The following is a 16331-nucleotide window of genomic DNA, read 5'->3' as shown; positions in this document are numbered from 1 at the left end:
ATGCCACTCTGCATTCCAGCGAACTTGGTTTCAACATCTGTGTGTGTGTGTTTGACCTGCTCTCCTGGACGGGTGTGTGTAACTCTGGTTTAGCTGTACTTGTGGGGACACTCGAGTCGCCACGAGGTAAAGCCTTAATGGGAGGATTAAAAGTTCAAAATAACTGGCTCATAATTGGGTTTAAGTTTGGTTCAGAGTCCTGGTTAAGGTTAGTTGTTTTGGATTTGTTTTCTTTCTTTCTTTAATTCAACATCATTTTGGTGTACGTGGGCTTCTCTTTTTTCACTTTAGTTTTTGATATTTCTTTATTTATTATATATTTATTTCCTTTTTCCTTTTTGTTCTAAGAACAGAATATTTCTGCTGTAGTTTGTTTTGTCAACTTCCAATAAAGAATAACTTTATTAACATTGTTTTGCTCTGCAACAGAGAAGACTTACTTACTTACATCAATTTGCCTGAAATAAAAAAAAAAAAAATCACAAGTGGATGTGTAATGACACTTAAATCTAATACGGGAAAACAGTAGGGGGGGGGCGCGTCCCTCTACTTGAGAAGGACTGCCTAATCTAACTGTAATAATATAAAAAAAAACAATTCTCTCAAGTTCCAACCAAGAAACCTTGTCATACATGACCAGGAACCTTCATAACATCTTCTATAAAGCACTTTGAATGCATAAAAATGTCTTCTGAATGCAGGAATAATTCATTTTAGATGAGACCTTGAAATAATTGCGATGATGGTCTGATGTTTTTACAAAAGAAATAAAACTTAGTTCCTGGAAAATTCTTTGAAATAACTGACCACGGAGCGGGCAAATTCAGGAGGGAGGCTCCTGGATTGCTTCGTTTTCCTCCGCCCATCAGTGCGAGTTGGTTAAACCGCCGCTGTTTCAGATTCATGAAGTGTGATGTCAGTGGACTCAGATGATGGAGACGGTTCACTTTTGTTCAGCCAGTGAGGACTGTCAGTCGCCCACACTCCAACACAACCTTGTGTTGCCGTTGTTGTGATGCAGAGCAGGCTGTTGTCGTGCTGCCGCTCCATTCAGCCTGCACCAAAGCTTCCCCCGAAATCGACTACGTTACAGCGTGGATTAAGATGGACGGCTGATTAGATGGATGCTGTTTTCCTGGATGGAGGGAGGGAGAAGGGGCCCCATGGTCCCCTTGGTCGATCGACGAACATCATGTGACCTCAGCTGAACTTGTGAGGGACGAAAGCCTCGTCCGTGTCCCGGACTTGGCTCTGAAATCCTCTCTGTACTGAACATTCTTGCGAGAGACTGTGAATTTATGGCTGCATGTCACGGCGAGCGGTGCAATACTGCGGCGGCTCCAGCAGCGCGGTACGGGCGCCGGCTGCAGATGAACGCTTCAACCTTTTAAACTGATGACTTGGCCGCCGCTAAATCAAGCGCCCAGCCTTCTGCCAAGCGCTCCTCCGTCTCTCCGGCTTCGCTGTCCCAAGTTCATTTCTGTTCATGTTCCCGTCCTCCTGTGTTGGTATTCGGGAATATTCTGGCCGAGTATCCCGCAAATGGCTGCAGAGAAGTTTATTTTCTGCTGTCATTTCTGCCTCGCTCACGGCTGGATTGATTTTGCCAGGGAAAATGGATGTCACCTTGTGCGACCTCACAGCGTGTTTGAGATAAGATTGTCAGATTTGCATCTGGGTCCGGCGCCGCTCCCTGGAGACGGCTGGGAAATCTCTATCCATCCGCTCCACTCATCCTGACCTGACGTACAGTCGATTCCTGCCTCTCAGAGCACCATGTTGCTTTTGTATTTCGCTCTTCCAGGGAACCGTTTTCCGAAACAGAGGCGGGCTAATGTCCCTGGAGATTGAAACGGGGCGCCCCTTATGCCGACGCCCAGCAAAGACGCGATGGAAAGCTATTTCTCGAAATGATTCTTTGGAATGAACTGCTTTGAAACCACAAATCTAAAGTTCTTCCGACACCGTTGCAGTTCCCCTTTTCATCACACTGTGTTTTGCTAAATGCAGCCTTGACTACAAGAGTGAGATGGGCAAAAAGTGGACAGACATTTTTCCTCACTGTTATCTAATCTTGACAACTGTCAACTCTCTATCACACAAACTAAAGACCATCCAAATATTTGTGTTGTTTTGAATGAATGAGAGTGAAAATCAGTCTCCCCAGGAGATGGCGATGTTCCGAGATCATTGCAACTATGAACCCAAGTCCAACCAATCCCTGCGAGGCGCTGCGATCCTCCCACTAATTCCACAAATGGATGGTCTGCGGGCCACGTGGTTATATGTTGCCTCTGATGTGAGTTCATAAGGTCGACCCAGAGAGGGAAGTGTTACGATGGCAACCAATCCCTGCCAGCTCTGAGAGGCGCTGCAGCTTTTGTCCAATCACCGCCACTTTCCCGCCAATCACCGGAGTCTCATAAAGACATAAAATCATAGTCTCATATTCCCTCCCTCCTTGTTGAGATGATGTCATGTACGTTGTACATTTGCCCACACTTTGACACAACAAAGTGTCCACATTCCCATGACTGAAATGTAGAATAGACGGAAGCAAAAAGTGGAACTGACTAGTGCAGCGTCACCCGAACACTATATGGGGCGGACGTAAACAAACATGGCCGACCTCCAGATCCATCTCTGTCCAGGCTGTTTCTGACCCTCCACATCTTCCTCGTGAGGAAATCCGGAACAAAACAACCCTCTCGGCCTGGAAACTACTCACGGAATAGCATCATGAAAAAGATGGACATATTTTAGCATCAGTTTTTGTGTTAGTATATTTATTCTGTGTGTGTGTTCTTTGCGCTTGAAGCTATTTTTAGGCTAAAAACTGACACTAGTTTTTTACAAGTTAATTTGCAAAGCTCCTTATTTCCCATCATGTTGGTCCAGAACAAGAAATTCTTGGAACTTTCACCAAACATTTGTAAAATCTGCCACAAAATCAGGCATTTTTGGCTGCAACAGTCAATAAAAAGTCAAATCCTGCAGGATCCGAAAACATTTTAAATGCACTCATGAGCATGTGTAGCATGTGAGCTGTTCCCTATGACGTTCGATCTTTACTTGTAGCTGCAACACAAACTCATCTCGGTGGAATGAGAAGGTTTGGATGGAGTTGATAACCATAGCTTGTTTTGAGTCACCAACCAAACCATGTGTTTCGGGGAGAGATCCCCCCTCTGTGGTGCAAGCCACACGTCGCTCTTCTGTAAATGGTGAAATGCTCGTCATGGTTCCACTCGTGCATTTGATTGAGACTTTGACAGTTGTGGGCCGCTTCCAGTTGACGACTGATCTTTTTTAAGGTTCCCCTCTGTCCCCCGCCATTCTTGTCACATCTGTCGTTGGCAGCCTCCCACGGGAGGAGCTTTGTTTAGAACGGATCCTGCGACTTTTCAGGGCGTTGCCTGTATCGCTGCCAGAAAATGGAGCTTGGTCACGCGTCAAAAAGCGCCTGGAATTTTTATTTGAGTCATTGAACGGTGGGATGACGCGCTGAGGAACGCCCCCCCCGTAACAACTGAATGGTTCTGTGTGCCAGCCACTGAATGGGTTTGGGCCGGGACTGATGGGGAAACCAGGTGAATGGCTAGATCCCAGCTTCAGCTGAGAAGTGGAAGGCAGAGGCTCCACGATGACTCAAACCTACAGACTGGAGGATCCAATGCAGAGGTGGGCAACTGAGGGGGCCAGGTTACGTGTTGTGACCGCTGAGAGGGGCTGTCAAACCCAAAGAAAGGAGGGAAAGAGGAAATTGAAAATAAAAATCAAATCATGACATCATGTGTGATTATAAAAATCACACTTTTAAAATGGACAGAAAATGTTTTTTTGTTTTGTTTAATTTAAACCACAGCCCATTTAAAGATTCTGGACGTGTCTCATACATTTCAAAATCTACTTTCAGTAGGAAGAAAGTACCACACAAATATGTCAGTAACAACAACAATCTCAGTTGTATGGTTTTACTCTGACTCCAGGAGGGCCACGTTAATACAGTCAAAGGGCCGCATTTGGCCCCCAGGGCGCACAGGTCTGCTTTAGTGCCTGGTCTTTGGTGGTGTTCACATGGATCTAAACAGAGCTGGAGTGAGCTCTTCTAGTCGGCCTGAGTTGAGCAGAGCATGTGCATCACTAACTCTGGGCAGGCGCACCATGTCAGGCAGCGACAAGGGGCAACTGCCGCGCCGTAAACAAGAAATCTATTGTCATTTTTAAAATCACCTGCCAACGAAAACACAAATGAATGGAGAAACTCAAATATGAGTTACAATGGGTTTGAGCACTAAAGATAAGGCTTGTTTTTGTGAGCGGCGCGTAACCTGCAAGCCTGCGATATAGAGGGCCTCGGACACTGAAATGCTCATGACCGCAGCAGTACTGCGTGCTCCAGGGATCTAGACTGAGAGCAAACCAGGAGTTAAAGGTCCAAATGCTGAGGAGCGTAAGAAAGGCTGGAGTGTGAGAGGTGGAACACCAACAAAGCCTGTATTTCACAGTGTGAAATGGAAGAGTGATATTTCACTTGGTTCAGAAAGGCTCCTCGGTACCACAGAGGACCGTGAGCCGAACAAAACCTCTGGGCTGCCAGACGTGACCATGAAGCGTTCAAGCATCGACAGCTCTGCCGCCTCATAATGCACTTCTTTTGTCCGGGGAGATAAAAGGGCAGAGTGAATTCTTTTCTCTGGTCGATATCCCGAATGTAGCGCTGGATTTTAGCCTTGAGACTTTCGAGCCACAGTCAGAGCTTGTTTTCCGCCCAGCGAGCGGAGCGAGACCAGAGCGCTGCTGCCAGGACGCAGACATCGGTACGTGCCAGCGTCGCGATGACACTGGAGCCCGGACGGTGTGTCATCAATGGCCTGGGGTCAGCGTCGCCACCCGCGGAGATTAGCATGCTTTCAGGGAACACACACAGGTTGTGGGCAGATAAGAGAAACCCTGCCTGTAAAAACATGATGACTCAGTTAAGCCGCAGCGCCACCTATTTTAGAGCCCGGACCGTGATTGGTGTGCGCAGCAGACACGAACCTCTGACAGCCATTCAGGACTTAAGTCCGTCTTGGCGTTTGATCAACAGTTATTGTGTCCAAAAGGATGTGTTGTCGCACACAAATGTTTCTGTTTCTGGAGGAGCTTGAGGAGAAGTTTCTGCTCTCAGCAGCTTGTCTTCTGAACAACACGTCTCGTCCTTACCATGATCCGTCTCTCGTCCATTACCGAACACCGCTCCGTCACCGTGGTCCACTTTGATGAGGATGGATCAAGAGCGAAACAAAACCCAATCTGTGACGAGCAGATGAGGATCTGAAGGTGTTAAGACGATTTGTAGCAGACCAGAACAAACATGAGGCGTTCAATAGATTGGGACCAAGATAAGACCTGGTCTTATTGGTTTAAAAGGCCCAGAATTCTAATCTTCACCCTGATCCACTAAGTCTTTTCATCCCATCCATTCTGACCGGACCCTGACTGGACCGGCTCACCAGTCAGGACCCCTCATCCCGGCTTCCGTAACCACGTCTGTCCAAAACAAAAGTGCCAGAGCGTGTTGAAGGCTAGAGCAGATCTTCCAAGGATTCCAGCAGTGTAAAGCCGAGCGTTTCCAGAAGCAGCAGGTGTTTTTCTCCGGGAGCAGGGAAGCTCTTGGTTCCTCCTCAGGCTATTTGTGTTCTTTCACCCACCAAGATGAAAGCCTCCACACACATTTCCTGCTCACACCTTTCACTCTTGAAATACTTCCTAGCAAATCCAGTCACCTGAAACCTCCAAACACCATCAGTTATCACACTAGAACCGTGGTTCTGACGTCCACCTCCGAGGCTCAGTCCTACGTCTCCACCTGTAAGTCTGAAACCGAAAATGGATCAAAATCACGTGGACCGTGGCTTTTCCTGTGTCGGTGGCTGGAACATCGCACCTGCTGTTTTCAGTGGCCCCTCCACACACGCCCCTGGGCCTGACCTGTCACAGCTCCACGTCAATAAAACTGCAGGTGAAGACGCTCCATCTGCCTGGTCCTGACACTCTGGCCGTGAGATATTGACCTGTCGCCGTGGCGACACAGAAAGGCTGTGAACAAGACGCTCCAGGCTTGAGACGGACTCTTGTTACACCTGCTTATTATGTGATATTGATCTGCGAATGAAAGCGGCGTGAACACTCCATATTAGTGACTCGACTTCAGCCGGTCCTGGGCTCATTTCACTGCTGCACGCAGGGTCATTAGTCATGCAATTATCCCGCAGCTGGATTTTTCATTTTCTCCTCCCGAGTGGCTCCATCAGTGGCTCCTCCACCGAGCAAACAAACAAGGCCCCGATTCCGTCGTCAGCAGAGTCTGAAGATGAACGTGACTCTCCAGGTGGACTGAAGATGTGGCTCGTGAGTTGATGAAGAAGTGACTTTGCTGCTGGAATGTTTGTGTGTCGACTGTTGTGGGAGGAAAGCTGAGGCGCTGGGTGGAAGTTTTTTGAATGTTAAAGCATGAAAACTCTGTCAACAGTTTGTCTACATTGAATATCCTTCATGTCTCACAGGAGTTTGTCTTTGCCATGCGACGGAATGGAACAGCCTTCTGAAGAGCCTTTTCCAAAACACGCATGAAACAAACCGAGTCGCGGTGTTCAATGGTAGTCACCTGAGGGTTTGACTCACCAGCACGATGCAAGCGTCCTCTCTTCCTCCTGCTTCTCCACTGGTCCCTCTGAAAGACTCATTTCTGATCTCCTCCTCACTTACTCTCTCTGACCCGTCTTCACTTCTGAAACCTTTGCCCTGACCTCACAGCCGTTTCCTCCCTGCCTGCACTCTCTTCTTCGCCTCCCACACCAGTCCTGTGTTCCACCACCGCTGTTGAGGATCATGAAGCTGATATTTTTGAATTCGGCCTCATGAAACCTGCAGAGACTGAGAAATTGACTGTCGTTTCTAATACGATTCGTGGGACGACTCTCCATTATTTGTGACAAATCAAAGGTGAAATCTGAGAGACACAATTGCATTACAGAAATACGGTTCTGCTCTGGCAGAATGTAATTACCCCGGTCATAATGACATTGCAGGCTTTGTCGAGGATGGTCAGAGAGAATTCCCGTCTATTAATCGACTTGAAAGTCTCTCTGCAAACAGCTTTCTCTTTCTCGCCGTTAATGACGAGCAGGACAAAGAAATAGCGTTGTCTTGTTTGGAATCGATTTGTCCCGCTCTCCTCTCGCGTCGCACCAGATTTGGTTTGCATTGGTGCAAAGAGTTTTCAGGAATGGTTTTGTGTTTCATACTGCCACGGTGGACTGGCATTAACAGCCTCCTGGACGTGGAACTGGCCCAGGTTCCCGCAGCAACAGCAACAGAGAAGCCTCTGTTTTTCATGTGAATTCAAGAAAATGGTGGAAGTTTTATATTTAGAGCCGCGACACACAGCTGCTCCTAATAACTATCATTAGTGCAAAGTCACATGTAGAGCCTCTTCCAATCACGGCTCTTCAACGGGAAGCGGCTGGTTTTCTTTGAAAAGGGACAGAAAGAACTTGGGTCTGTGAAAGTGAGCGATGGCTCCCTGACAGGCTGAAATGTGGAGTGAAGCACCTGCAGCTCCACCAAGCTCTGATGGCATCGACAACTATTCACGTGAGAACATGCGTCTTCTCCGCACAGAAGCATTGAGCAGCCTTGACTTTAGTTGCCAGGGAATGTGATCAATGAAAGCATTGGAGACCGAGCACTCGGCAGCCTGTGCTTAATAATTCAGCGCCAGACGTAGCGCGTGTGACCTCCAGCTCCGCAGCTGGTGGTCCACCACTGGAGGTCACGCTCTGTGGAATTTCATTTTGACTTGTTTTTTTAATCTCTGCTGATCTGTGATTGTTTTGGCCACACTCCAAGGCAAACGCTGAACCTGGCGAACCGGAGGTGAAGCAGCGGCACAAGAGTTTCATCGCAGCTACAAATCCAACCCTCTTCGACTGGCTGTAGCAAGTCGACAGGAGGCAATGACAGAATCAGTTCATCTTCATCTGAAACACAGACGTCACGAATCGTTCTTTTTGTCGGACTGTAGTCTTCCGAGAGCTGGGCGCAAAAAATTGATCATGAACACAAGAACAATCCCCACTCAGCACAATGATCAAGTCATGGGTGACGTCACACCATTTAGCTTGGTGGATAATGCTACAAACAGTCGCCCAAATCCTCAGCAAAAGTTGCTGAAAACAAATGACCCGTATGTTAGTTTAGTCAATTAAATTTAGTATCTGTCAGAACAGAACGCACTCTTTGCCGTCATCGGTCAGATTCATAGTGACCCCTGGTGGTCAGTTGCTAAAGGGCCATCCTAAGTATCAGAGGAGTCCAGGTTTAAATGAGATTAACCAGAAATGTTGATCAATTTATCGCTCACGTTAGCCAGTTAGCATCTTAGCTAGCACCACATTTATGCTAAAAACAAAACAAAAACAGAAATACTAACAATATTCATGGTTTGTTCTGCTGCTCTAACGTCATGTGGCACAAACGTATTTAGGCGGCGCTTCAGGATTCACGGATGATTTATTGTATCACAGTATATTTACACCCAGTGTGAGCTTAAATGGAACGAGAGATGCAAACAAAGGAGAACAAACTAGAAAGTATCTCCGTTGTCACGTCCTCCCGTGTCATCAGCTGTGTTTGTCTGTCATCCTTTGGTCTACGGTACCAGACCAACTGGATGGACTTCCTCCTGCCTCAGGTTGGTGACACCATGTAGCTGACACTGAGGAGCAGACTCCTGACTGCACACCTCGAACACCTGGAGCTCACCTTCAGAGTGTCAGTGATTCCCTGTGTCTCGTTTCTCTTCGCTCTCATGACCATCCCACTTCTGACGCCATTCGTCCATGAGACTGTAGAGCACTGGTCTTGGTGTGGTGTCAGAGTGGCTCAGCAAAGGTCACACATCTCCTCTGAGTTGGACCACATCAGCTGGTTTCTCCAGTCCTGTGGGAGGAAACGTGAGCACTGCATGTATGAAACGCTGGCATTTACAACTGGAGTCTACCGTGACGTTGTGGAACCTTCTTCTCTTGGTAGCAGATGGACAACTGGAGCTGTAGAGGCTCTAGAGAACAGACTGAAGAGGAAGGAGGTCTGAGGAGCTCTCAGTCTGATCTGCTCCTCGTAGAAGTGGTCCTGCTCATTATCTGGACAAGTGTGGCAGAGTCGCAGGAGGCTCCTTGAGACTGACACGTGCAGCCGGAACAGTGACGTGGACCTCATGTCCAGGAAGGCCTGCACATGACACGCCAGACGGATTTAACCCGGGTCTCGGAGGAGGTTCCTTTCTGATTTAAATTTTGGGTGAAAAAGACTACGTCAGACAGACAGATTATTCTTCATCCTTTTGTTGTTATTCATGGAAAAGCTTTTTCATTCTATTAGTTATTCCCCAAGTAGCATGACTAAATAAACAAACACTGCTCTCTGGTCTTTATGATGAACTATATTATTGGTTATTATGATATTTGTTCAGTCTTTTTTATTTATTTAATATTTTCTAAAGCATCTCAGAAATGATTTTTTAAAATTAAAGACAGTTATTTTAATGGGAAAAGAATCAGTTCTGTATATTTTTATTCATTTTATGTTTTCTGATTATTTATCATTTTCAAAAATAATGTGTTTTTTTCGTACTTGCAAACTGTTTTGAAGGAATTATCTGAACACAAAAATGCATTTTATTTGCAAACTAAAATATATAGGAATGAAAGAGAAGTGTTTTTAAGTGAATTTATTTGTCGGGGGGTGCTGGAGCTTGTCCCATCTACCTGGGGCCAGAGGCAGGGGGCTCCGAGCACAGGTCCCTGGGCTCCTAAACAAAGACACGGCAACGCCTACACACTGATGTGAAGCTTGTGAACAGGAACAGCGGCGAGGCCAGGCCGCATTAACCAAGTCAGAGGAGTAATCGTGTTTGCTCAGCGACTGTTTCTGTTTCAGATTACGATGTCTGGTGAAGCAGCTGGAGAGAGGAGAAGCTTCCCTCGCTGACCTCAAGAAGAACCTGGAGTATGCAGCATCTGTGCTGGAATCAGTTTACATCGAGGAGACCAGGTGAGAGCTGATGCCACTGTAGCCACCGACAGAGCAGGATGATGGAGACCAACACAGGTCTGGCTTGTTTAAAGCCGGGTGCGAAGGGGCGGGAATGACCTTTGACCTTTGCTAGTCAGGATCCAAGAGGTGTGTCCGGGCTGTCACCCTGTGATGATAGTGGGAGTTGAGTTTTTCAAGTCATCATAAATGACTCTTCAAAATGAATGTTTTAAAAGCAGCTTTTATTATTTCGGAGTGATTGGGTCTGACCTGTACAAAGGTCGCTTGTTGATGACATCACGCCGTGGTTCAGTCCATTTGAAGAGTGGACGATTTCTGTCCTGCATCAGTGCAAAGAAGCAACAGACTGAGGTGAGACGTTGCATGTGAAACTGAGGTGAGCTGAGGTCAGGCTGGTGCCTGGCAGCGCTCACATATGATTATGGAATGATGTAAGCAGCTGCGCAGCTCTGGATTAAGGCCGGCCGCGGTCTGACCACTGCCGCGGCGTGATTATCGCCGGGGGGTTTTGTTGCCATCGCAGCGTGTTTCGGGTTCAGAGGGCGCAGACCCACGGCCCGGCTGCAGCATGTCAACAAAACCACGTGAAGAGTAATCTGAAGAGCTGGATCAAGACCACCCAACCAAGACAAGGGGGTCCAGTCCGAGACCTTTCGAGCCCAGCTCGACTCGGGACTAGACCCAGCCTTGGACATCTGGTCCTGATCCAGACGTGGAACTCTGGTTTCTCGCAGGCGCCTGGTCGACACCGAGGATGAGCTCAGCGACATCCAGTCGGAGTCGGTACCGTCGGAGGTCCGGGACTGGCTGGCGTCCACCTTCACTCGCCAGATGGGCCTCATGCTGCGACGCAACGAGGAGAAGCCTCGCTTCCGCAGCATCGTGCACGCCGTTCAGGCGGGGATCTTCGTGGAGAGGTGAGTGCGCTTCTGATTCTTGAGTGGGGTTCTCTCCCTCCCTCTCTCTCTCTCTGTGTGGATTTGAAGGTGACGGCCGTCTGCTGGCGCCGCGGCCTCTGGCGCCGCTCTCTAACCTCTGGTGTTTACACTCCGCAGCCTGCTTCATTTGATGTTCTTTATCTCCTCCAAACAGGATGTACAGACGGACCTCCAACATGGTGGGGCTCAGCTACCCCCCCTCCGTCATATCTGTGCTGAAGGTATTAGCATTCACTCGCACACGCGCCTCACAAAAGCCGGCTGGAAATGTGTGTTTGTCATGTCACCGCCGTGATTCTGGAGGCCACAACATTCACCGGCGTCGGAGAAATATGAAGCAGCCTGAATGAAAGCAGGTCCTAACAGCAGCGTTTCCCTCAGGGACGCTGTGAGTCCGCCTCCTCGCCTCAGTCACGTGACGTCCTTCATTCACATGGTGAATGGAGTGGGGAACAGTGGCCTGACTCTGAGTCAGAGGGAGTCACAGTACCACAACTGCTGACCGTTGTTTGGGGTCTTGAAAACTTCATTGAGACAATTGACCTAAAATCACCTTTTGTTTATTAGAAAACCTCATAGTGGATCATATTCATGCATTAGAGGAGACAAGACGACAAAAGGAAAATTACATTTTACTTTCACATGCAAATAAAAATGTGTGAAGATATGAGGAGTCTCTCCTAGTGTCCCATATATTCACTAAGTCTCGGTTGTTTACAAGTATGTTGACAGTATTTCCGGGGAAAGGTTCAGAGAGCGAGGTGTGTCGTTTTCTGAGTGAGCCTCGCTGTGAAGCTGGTGATCACGGCTGTTGCTGCGTCCTTCTCTTCCTGCAGAACGTGGACAAGTGGTCGTTCGACGTGTTCGCCCTGAACGAGGCCAGCGGGGAGCACGCGCTCAAGTTCATCTTCTACGAGCTGCTCACCAGATACGACCTCATCAGCCGCTTCAAGGTGAGTCACTCCGCAGCCGCAGCAGCAGCGGCTCATTCACAGGGAAGCCCTGGACCTTCTCCGGGGCGAAGCTGACGTCACCTTCGTCTCCGTCACCAGATCCCCATCTCTGCTGTGGTGTCCTTCGTGGAGGCTCTGGAAGTGGGCTACAGCAAACACAAGAATCCCTACCACAACCTCATACACGCCGCTGACGTCACCCAGACCGTGCACTACCTGCTGCTCAAGACCGGCATGGTGGTGAGTCACCAGTCGCCACGCTCTCGCCTCCCCCACCAACTCCACTTCAGCCCTAAGTTTGACGTTCTGACTTCACTAACAAAAAGAGTTTCTTTACAATTATCACGGTTCAAATATGGTGCGGCTTCATTTCAAATATCATTTTCTAGCATAATGGTGTTGTTAAACATAACTGTTAAAAAAAGCCTTTCTACTCCATTAACACACGTCAAACTCCAGTTTGACTCAGTCTCGACCTCCTAATGTCTCGGTCTGGTCTCGACCTCCAAATGTCTCGGTCTGGTCTCGGTCTCGATCTCGATCTCCAAAAGTCCTGGTCTGGTCTCGGTCTTGTCCTCCGAATGTCTCTGTCTGATCTTGACCTCCATGGTCTTGGTCTCGATTTCCAAATGTTTCTGTCTGGTCTTGGTCTCGACCCCCATGGTTTGGTCTAGACCTCCCAATGTCTCAGTCTGGTCTCGGTCCCGACCTCCAAATGTCTCGGTCTGGTCTCGGTCTCGACCTCCATGGTCTTGGTCTCGACCTCCAAATGTCTTAGTCTGGTCTCGACCTCCAAATGTCTCTGTCTGGTCTCGGTCTCGACCTCCATGGTCTTGGTCTCGACCTCCAAATGTCTCTGTCTCGACCTCCAAATGTCTCTGTGTGGTCTCGGTCTCGACCTCCAAATGTCTCGGTCTGGTCTCGGTCTCAACCTCCATGGTCTCTGTCTCGACCTCCAAATGTCTTGGTCTCGACCCCCATGGTCTCGGTCTCAAGCTCCAAATGTCTCGGTCTGGTCTCGGTCTCGACCCCCATGGTCTCTGTCTCGACCTCCAAATGTCTCTGTGTGGTCTCGGTCTCGACCTCCAAATGTCTCGGTCTGGTCTCGGTCTCAACCTCCATGGTCTCTGTCTCGACCTCCAAATGTCTTGGTCTCGACCTCCAAATGTCTCTGTGTGGTCTCTGTCTCGACCTCCAAATGTCTTGGTCTCGACCTCCAAATGTCTCTGTGTGGTCTCAGTCTCGACCTCCAAATGTCTTGGTCTCGACCTCCAAATGTCTCTGTGTGGTCTCTGTCTCGACCTCCAAATGTCTCTGTGTGGTCTCAGTCTCGACCTCCAAATGTCCTGGTCTGGTCTCGGTCTGGCTCCTCTCCAGTCTGGATAATGTCTTGGTGCCGGTTGCTGCGGTCTTGACTGCAACCCTACGTCATGTCGTCCGTCACACCTGCAGCTCAGGTGGAGCCACTGATCAAAACCCCACCAGTGAGAGACCAGGACTCTCCTCGGGCTAATGGAGCCTGGCGTCCGCCCCCCGCCCTCTGATCAGCGTAATCATGTGGCCACGACAGCTGTTGACGCGGCGCGTTTCTCGGCGGAGTGAACCACATAACGGCGGCTCCTGGGAGACCAGCCGAGCGGCATCCATCATCCACGAACCCCCCAGACTCTAAAATCAACTGGCAACAGGTCATTAATAAAGAAGACCCTCCAGGAGAGGCTGTGTGTCGGCCATCTTGTCCGGCCCCCTCCCCGTGTGTTGATTACTTACCAATATCGACCTGAGTCATCTGCATATCTGCCAGGGAGGAGCCGCCCTGCTGAGTCTGCCTAGCAACAGGCAGAGCACCTGACTGATGCAGGGAGCCATCCATTGTTTGGGCTGCAGAAGTGGATGGTTTTCCCCATCAGTGTTGACCAACTCCACACGTTCACCTGCCCGACTCTGCGGTCACACTGAGGCCTCACCACAGAGAGAAGAAACAACCTCCTGTTTCTCTCGCCTGCCACACGTAGTGATGGGCCGTGTTGCGATAAGTGCTGCTCATGTTTGGTTTTAAGAAGCTGAACTTTCACCAAACCCTTCAGACAAACCTCAAGTGCGGACGGTCTCAGCTCCGCTTTCCTCCCTTCCATTTATTCTCGTGTGTGCTTGACAGTAATGTATTCCTGGTGCCACATTATTCTCTCTCGCATCCCTGAATATGACTTCGCCATATCCCCCCCAACCCCCCCCTCGTGTCCCGTACTCCGGCTCCTCATTCCTGCGCTTTAATTCTCTCATCATCTGTTCATTACTTCCACTCGCCTGTCGTGGTGCCGGTGCCTTCACTCGCCTCTGGTTCTCCCGCAGCACTGGCTGACTGAGCTGGAGATCTTTGCCATGATCTTCGCGGCGGCCGTGCACGACTACGAGCACACGGGGACGACAAACAACTTCCACATTCAGACGAGGTAATGGATCGCGTCATGAAAGGCGCGTGTGGCCGACGTGGCAATCCATGTTTTCATCTGCAGGAAGATGGTGGAGTAAAAACAGGCTTGGTGAAAACCTGGTCCACTCCAGGACTTGTTCGCTGCTGGAGCTTTCTCACAGCCCAAACCTTCTCACTCCTGACACCTCTGCACCCCTGGGTTTCATACCTTGAAGCTTCATAGTCTCCTGCTGCCACTTTCAACCCATCAAGTCCCAAATATCTGAAGAAAGAAATGAAATAGAATCAGTAAAAACCTCAGTCTAACGTGCTGATTCTTTGTTTTTGTGGCCTACAGATGGTCCACTATTTATGTGCAGGACCATCACAAAAACATGACCGTAAGAAATGATCTCCTCACTGAAAATTGTCCAACAAACAAAGCGAATTTGATACAGGTTAAATCACCACACAGACAACACAGTTGGGTAAAAAAGTTGCCGTCACGAACTTTGGCCTGTAAATAATGTTTGGAAAACAGCCTTGTAACAGGAAGGAAACATACATCTGTTTATGGGAGGCTTTGTTGTGGGGGCAGCAGCTGGAGCAAAGAGGCCCAGTCTTCCTCCAAGACTGTGGGAATAAAGGGGATTCTGACTGAGAGGCAGTCTGTGCACCAGGTCCTGGGTCTGCCCAAGGACCTCCTCCCAGTGGGACATGCCCAGAATTCCAGCAGGCCCCCGGAAGACCCGGGTGGCTGGGCTGAGTCCATGAAGTCCTTCATCTCAACTCATTCAGTCTGTGAAGTGGAGGGTGGAGCCAATGCTGGTGACTTGGGGGAGAGGAGGGGGAGAGCCTGTAAACATCACGCTCCACTGCACAACAAAGTCACTTAGGGTTGATTCAGACCCTCAACTGACTGGTTTATCAAGCAACTGAAGCCTGGTCTGACTTTGAATTGTCTCCCCCTGCAGGTCAGACACAGCCATCCTCTACAACGACCGCTCGGTGCTGGAGAGCCACCACGTGAGCGCCGCCTACCGCCTCCTGCAGGACGACGACGAGATGAACATCCTCTACAACCTGTCCAAGGACGACTGGAGGTCAGTCGGACACACCGAGAGAAGGACGAGGGCAATAAAACACTGAGGTGTCGTGGACAAATACGCAGAGAGGAGGCGCCAGTCACCGACGCTCAGCGGAGGAGCGGAGGCTGAAGGCAACATTATCCAAGGCTCCTGGTCCATGGCTACATCATGGAAGTGTTGAATTTGTCACGCCTTCAGAAGAAACCAATGGATTGAAATTTAGTTCAGTCTCTGTGATACACTCATAAAGCCAGTGGAAAAAGAAAAGAAAAACACCCAGGACTCAAAGAAGAGCAGGAGAAGAGAACTGGTTTTAGTGTTGCCGCCCTTCAATCAGTCCTCTAAAACAGTCAGTACAATCACGGCCCTGAAATTCCTGCTCTCTCCGTCCATTATTCTGTGGTGGAAATGGAGTTTTGTCAGTGGCCGATTCTCTGTGTGTGTGTGTGTGTGTGTGTGTGTGTACCATCAACCTCCTCATGAAGAAACGTGCTTCTGGTTCCAGAATGACTGGTGTTGGTCGCCGCCCCCTGCAGGACGCTGCGACTCTTGCGCTCTGAATCCACGTTTGCTCTGGAAGCCCTGACATTACTCTCGGCAGTTGACCCTCTCTCCTTCCCCCAGGGAGCTTCGGGCGCTGGTGGTGGAGATGGTGCTGGCGACCGACATGTCCTGCCACTTCCAGCAAGTCAAGGCCATGAAGAACTTCCTGCAACAGCCCGAGGGGTCAGTCCTCCTGCTCTTAACTCTGCATGGAAAATCACAGTCCTCCCCCAGGTCCTCAGCACTTCAGCGCTCAGACCCACTGGTTGAAGAGATCCACTGGCCTCTCAAA

At 49.3% G+C, this 16331-nt stretch overlaps 1 protein-coding gene across 8 annotated transcripts in view; it reads left to right on the top strand.

The window, feature by feature from the left end:
* pde1cb (phosphodiesterase 1C, calmodulin-dependent b) overlaps positions 1-16331 on the top strand; it is an 86706-nt gene that overhangs the window by 59634 nt on the left and 10741 nt on the right. For all 8 annotated transcript variants that reach the window (XM_053882258.1, XM_053882262.1, XM_053882259.1 and 5 more), the window contains 8 exons: positions 9988-10101; positions 10839-11021; positions 11197-11263; positions 11879-11995; positions 12095-12235; positions 14348-14448; positions 15383-15511; positions 16121-16222. In XM_053882258.1, the coding sequence (XP_053738233.1) occupies positions 9988-10101; positions 10839-11021; positions 11197-11263; positions 11879-11995; positions 12095-12235; positions 14348-14448; positions 15383-15511; positions 16121-16222 (954 nt within the window). The remainder of the gene's footprint in view (positions 1-9987; positions 10102-10838; positions 11022-11196; positions 11264-11878; positions 11996-12094; positions 12236-14347; positions 14449-15382; positions 15512-16120; positions 16223-16331) is intronic.

The sequence above is a fragment of the Synchiropus splendidus genome, chromosome 13 (assembly GCF_027744825.2).
Source record: "Synchiropus splendidus isolate RoL2022-P1 chromosome 13, RoL_Sspl_1.0, whole genome shotgun sequence".
In the NCBI taxonomy this organism is placed as follows: domain Eukaryota; kingdom Metazoa; phylum Chordata; class Actinopteri; order Syngnathiformes; family Callionymidae; genus Synchiropus; species Synchiropus splendidus.
Note: the sequence above shows the minus strand (reverse complement) of the source record. Positions and strands in the feature narration are given on the sequence as shown.